The sequence below is a fragment of the Astyanax mexicanus genome, chromosome 10 (genome assembly GCF_023375975.1).
Source record: "Astyanax mexicanus isolate ESR-SI-001 chromosome 10, AstMex3_surface, whole genome shotgun sequence".
Taxonomy (NCBI): Eukaryota; Metazoa; Chordata; class Actinopteri; order Characiformes; family Acestrorhamphidae; genus Astyanax; species Astyanax mexicanus.
The window spans coordinates 7,338,256-7,344,411 of record NC_064417.1 but is presented as its reverse complement, the minus strand read 5'-3'; the positions used below and the strand labels follow the sequence as shown (position 1 = coordinate 7,344,411).

At 37.6% G+C, this 6,156-nt stretch overlaps 1 protein-coding gene across 1 annotated transcript in view; it reads right to left on the bottom strand.

The window, feature by feature from the left end:
* Window positions 1-891: 891 nt before the first annotated feature.
* Window positions 892-6,156, bottom strand: part of fa2h (fatty acid 2-hydroxylase) — a 53,511-nt gene continuing 48,246 nt past the window's right edge. The window contains exons 6-7 of the mRNA XM_022683878.2: window positions 5,709-5,961; window positions 892-3,782 (exon numbers count right to left, since the gene is read on the bottom strand). Of these exons, the coding sequence (XP_022539599.2) occupies window positions 3,715-3,782; window positions 5,709-5,961 (321 nt within the window). The 3' untranslated portion in view covers window positions 892-3,714. The remainder of the gene's footprint in view (window positions 3,783-5,708; window positions 5,962-6,156) is intronic.

The window sequence follows — 6,156 nt, the reverse complement described above, 5'->3', positions numbered from 1 at the left end:
CAAATAACAAACATCTAAATCAACTCACTGGAATGACAACACCAATACCTGAAGATCTTAAATTAAAAGCAATTGTGTTCTTGAGCAGTTAGAGGCCACATTATTTTTTTAAATAGCATCAGTATACTTCTGACACCATTCCTGCAAAGCCACATATTTATTAATTCTAATTCTAATCATTTGTGTCTGGTAGGTGTCTTTTGAGGATATTATAGCTTTTGCTGGTTATCTGAGCAATTGTGTTGCTGCTAATGGAGCTGATATACGAGCTACTACAAACATGGAGATATCAGAACAGCAAACTGATCAAACGTGTCTTCATCTGCTCATTCATTCATTAATTCATTGTTAAACCAAAGAAATAAAAAAATAGAACCCAAGAGAGCTGGCTATGAGCACCCATGAGCAAATGAACCTCCTGGCACTATGCCTAAAGGTGTGGCCTAGAGAGAGGTATAAAGTCTCCCAACATTAAGCTCTGGAGCAGTGGGGTGGTGGAGTATTACTTACAAATCACAGTCAGTAAATGTATGTAAATTTCCCCCGTTGGATAAAAATTAAAAACCTTGTATTTTTTGTTAATGACACATTCTGACAATCATAATGTGTATAATCTGTCAATTTTATGTACGGTCTATTTAATTGCTCCAAAATGAAGAAAATCCTTTTAAATTAACTTCTACTGAAAAAATAAGTTATTTTCTCCTAATCCTCTAAAATCGACTCTTTGGACACCATGTTTTTTGTCTGTCACACCCCACATATTCCTCTGAATATATTTTTAGAAATACATGTCCAAGGTAATAATTAATTTTGTTTGCTTGTTTACTTCATTTACTTTAAAAAAATAATAATAATAATGTCCATACAGTAAATCACAAACAACATTCATCAGAAATATACACACATTTATTTACAAGTGCACTTGCATAGAAATTTATTGCAACATAAAAATATATAGTAGTAAACAAATTTTCATATTTATTAGAGGCATATTTTTAAAGCTTTTTCTCCTTTAAAATATTTTTCTCAGAATTAAAACTTAAAACTTTGCTTACAGGTAAACAAATGTACATATATTTACTGTTTGTACTTTAATCAAACCGGATCCAACCTCCGGTCAGTGGGAGGCACGTCACACACACACACACACGTTCTGCTGAGCGCATCCCACTGACCGTTAACATGATTCGAGTGTAGGAAGGAGTAGGGAGGTAGGAAGTGCTCTAAGGCACATCATGGTCATTTTTATACAAAGATCAAAATTTTATATCTAGATGGCTTTGCCTTTAAGCCTACACACAGGGTAACTGTGACCTCATGAATTTTTCGCTTTTATCATTGTACCACTGACCACTCTCAATAAAAGTGATGCACTGAATTTACCTGCTTTAATCATGCACTCAAAATGTACAAAAACAAGTTTTGCTTTTGGTTTTAATCATTTTCGTAATCATTTTTGTAATACAATATGCATTATATACAAATTATGTTGGTCTTTCTGGTGCCAGAAAACACAGAACACATTTGAAGGTCTTGTGGAAATCAGACCTCAATGGGCCAGAGCTGTTTTGGCTCCCACATGAGTGGGAGCTAAACAATATTAAGCACTCTTTTCTGTCACATCACAAAAAAGCAGTAAATGACTTAAAAATGCTGTCTTTATTTGGACTGCAGGACTTTATGAGTAAATGGAATGATGAAACATTAGCATGAATACACACTTTGTAAAACTTTTATTTTAAAAAGTTGAGGAGGATTCAGTGTTCCAAGATGTGTTCCCTTTTAGTAAGGTCAAAACAATGCATCACTTTTTCATTGTGTCTGTTTAGACATCTGAATAAATGGATTTATACAGCAGTTAAAACACAGCAAAGTAGGCCACAGTTCCCTTTATACATTAATGGCAAGGTCCCACAATTCAGACTTACATGTAGTGACTTCTGATACAGTACAAAACCTTAATAAAGGGAATATTTAAAACATAAGAAAAAACAAAAGACAGAGACCACATTTACTAATTAATTATGATAGAAAGCATCAGAGGGAGAGAGACAAAGAAAGAGAGATAGAGATGAAGAAAGAGAGAGAAAGAGATAAAAAAAAAGAGAATAGAGAGAGACAGCTCTGGACGAGGTGGAGAACAGCACAATTTCGAACCAATGAGAGATCAGCTGGTGGACTCTCCTCTCCACGGCCTGGTCAGAGGTAACCCATCATCAACCCAGGACAGGGTCGCCACTGGTAACGTCTACAACATCGCGGCCCTACGTGACCCCGCATACCCATAGTAACTACAGTAACCAGGCAATCCCCCTCTCTCCGGAACAGAGAGTCCCAAACACCCGGCGTCACGCCCCTCAAGGGTTCGAATTCTGTCAACATGACAACACCTGCGTTTCCCAGTCCAGGACGGCCAGGGGCCATTGTTTTGCTCCTTTAATCTCTATTTAAGCAACACTGCTTAACATCTTGCTAATATATTATAATAACAGGTTACCCAAGGAGTCAAATGGCTGCGGCGGCTCCCAGGCTAGGGCATTGTTCTATTGCTAGGTCAACTTGGCATTATCACAAGAAAATCTTACATTACGTAAAAATGATTTCTGACGTAAAAGACTGGGTTCTGCTAACAGAAAAGAGTCCCGTGAGTTTAAGACAAAAAAACGTAGTGTGTGGGGTTGATTTGACAATTTTCGACAGTCTGGAGACTCCTCCAGTATTTTTCAACCTGATCTCAATCTGCTGAATCTGTATGACACAGTCAGATACCACAGTCTAGACGTTTATTGTTCTTAGATAAGAAAAAAAATAACACGCTGATCCACTGGCTTCCATATACATTATAGGATACAACAAAGGATACCAGCTACTACAGCAACATTTTTCTTAATCTAAGTGCTGAGAAATTATTATAGTGCGTGATAATTGAACATATGCTACAAATACAGCAGATTAAGAACAGTTTGAACATTTCTGGAGTTATCATTTAAGTTTTTAAGAATAATCAGCAACAATAGCGATAAATGTTGTCAGATAGAAGAGCAGCAAAGTCTAGCAGACAGAAAACAGTCTAGCAGACAGAGTTTGGGACTTATCCTGACAGCAGCAACACTGAGAAGCCTATTGAAAGCATGGCGTGGTTGGGTTGATTTGTGTTGGGAAATTAATGGGGCATTCCTGAGCACATTTCCACACTGACAATGGCATGGGAAGCCACTGCACAGACACTGGAAGGTCCTACCTCTGCATTCTTTATTTAGCTCATTTAGCTCAGACTACTATCTAAATCTCACACGCTCACATGCTCACGCACTCTCTCACTTCCTTCTTCTCCTCACATCCACATACTCTCCCACACTTGCCTATTACACACTACTTCTATTTACATGATCTTTTGGGTGGGGGGTGGGGGGTTAAAGTTTCCAGTGCCTCAAAGAAAAATCTGCATTAAAAGAACATAATTCATTAGATATAAATACACAGATATATTTTAACATTCCAACAGCCTCTCCTATATTGGCAGATGACGATAATGAAGGTAATAACGGTGATAGGGATGATGTTGAAGAAGATGATACATATATTTTGGGACGTTTCTTTGGAGGAGCAGCAGAGGGTGAGGTTTCACTCACAGAGCAAAAAAAAAAAGAAGCCGGTGAGGTGGTGCAGCTGGGCTTTGTGGGCGGGGCTATGCGGTTGCAAAGGAAGGTGTTAAAATGTCTGCTCTGGAATGACTGTGTTGAAGGGATGATCCCAGAATGTGGTGGTGATGCCAAAACCTAGAGAAAAGAGAAAAGAACACATAAACAGAAAGTGGTAAATATCATGAAGGCTGTCATCATATCATGAAGGATTTATTTTTTTGTGATTGGATGTATTTCAGATTTAATTTTACCATGTAAAATCTGGTAAACACAGACAGGACGCACTGTGACTGGATTATGATTTGATCACTCAAACCAAAAAAAAAGTGGTGTGAGATGAATCTGAACCACATTCAACACGTGTAAATAGAATAAATGCTTTTTCTATCTCTGCATTAGAGTTTTGATCGGGCCCAAAAAATCCAAACCCAACCCTAGAAATTTGTATATTATTATGATCCCAAGCTCAAGTTAAACCCCACATTTTTTAGTAAGGATAGTTAAAACTGACATTTTTAAACTACAATTATGAGTTGCTTGAATGTTGAATATTGGGCCAGGCTACGGCAGACATCTAAACTCTGCTCTCCATACCGTTTCTGTAAACATGACATTTTCTAGTGGGAAAGACAAACACTCCATTCTTCCTGTTACAATAAGTTTTTTAAGATAAGAATGCTACATATGTTGCCTTAAGCTGAATGTCTGGCACTGGACACTAAAAGAATGACAGGTATTCTAAAGAAAGCAGACACCATTCTTTCCCATCCGTCGTGACTTTTCTCTTGTGTCCAAACAGTCCTGCAAAACACTAACCACTGTAGACTTCTGCACAAAGATTCAAGACAGCCTTCTTCTGTTTAAATAGTGTCTTAATATGTGTGACAATGAGCATCAAGTTAGAAACCATTTACTATAGAACACTGCAGGTAAAACACAAATTACCTGTATTTCTATGCTTTTAGCATGCTTTTAGAAATCCAAATATGATCCAACACACAGTAATGTAAGGTGTAAACAAACTCATTTTGTAACATCTTGCTTGATTTTTACTTTGACCTAAAATCTAATTTTGACAATTTGAATTGTATGCAATCTGGTCTAAATATGGTTAACTACCAAATACATTTCTGGTGCCTGCTACTTTCAACCACAGACTTGCTTTTGTTGTGTTAGACACGGTGTGACGTACTGTTTTCTGTAAACATGTATTATGTCAGATAATTGATAATAACAATAGCTGGGGGTTCCGACTACGTCATCAGCCAGACGGCAGCATAAGAACCTGTCTCCCAACTAAAAGTGAAGAAAAGACCCCAGAACTTGAAAGTTAGTATTAAAAAGTGAATAATATATATGCATGGAAGCGGAAGACATTGCAGGTATGGTGATTAGGCTTATGGGTAAAAAAAATTACATTAAAAAAAAAACATACAGAAAAAAAGGCGAGAGCACAGCTGATTTTGGCCATAGCATTTCTCTTGCTAATGCTACAGGGAAAGATTGGTGGACGAGCGAAAGAAATGACAGAAGGAGTAAATTTGGAGTTGATTCTTAGAGAAATATTGGGACTTTTGACAAGATTGCAAATCCCTGCTCAAAGTCATTAAAGGAGAAAGTCAGTTCTAAAGTCTATTCTAGGATGGATGAGGCAGAATCTCGGAGGATGTCCTGGCTGAGATGCTAAAACTTCAGGCGCAGCTTCAGGGGAGGTTAATGGACCAAGAGAGTCGTTGCAACACAGTCTGGGTTGATTAATTTAGTTTCTCTCTCTTTTATTATCTTTTTAATTTACTCTTTTCATACAAATTAGTATTTTTCTGTACTTTGTATTTATGTATTTTTGTGTCTTTTCTGCCTGTATGTGAATTGAGGGGAAAAAAAATAAGGTTACAAAAAAACTGTTTAGCTAAGGCTATACATTTTAGGTATAAGAGGGGCTTTTGTAATTAGATGCTGATAGAAATAACTTTCAGAGTCAACAGGAACCGACTAACCGTTTAGAAATAGATCTACCAGAATAAACACAAATCAGCAGCAGAGAGAGAGCTGAGTACACACCTGCTCTTTGGTGCTCAAAGTGGTGCTTGACGTGGTAGGCCTTGAGGCCGTACAGGTAGGAGCCTTTGCGGGGTGAGCCGTAGTGAAGGTAGTAGTGGATCATATCATAAACAACGTATCCACACAGACCCCCAACAAACAGAGACACAGCCAGACCCTCCGGCAACAGCTGCTTCAGAATCAGGTAAAACGCTCCAATCACTATAGAGGCAATGCCTGGAGGAAACACTAGGCGAGAGCCATCGAACGGAGACTGAGGAAAGAGAACAGAGTTTTATTTATTATTTGAAAATTTACCTACATCACCATTCTTATTTTTGGACACAACTTCTTATTCAGTTTGGTAACTTTATTTATGACTTTTTATATCATACTCTCTAAAAAACAGAGGTACGATATGAGTACTTTTTTGTACTCAGAGGTACACTCTTCATAATTGTCCCCTCAA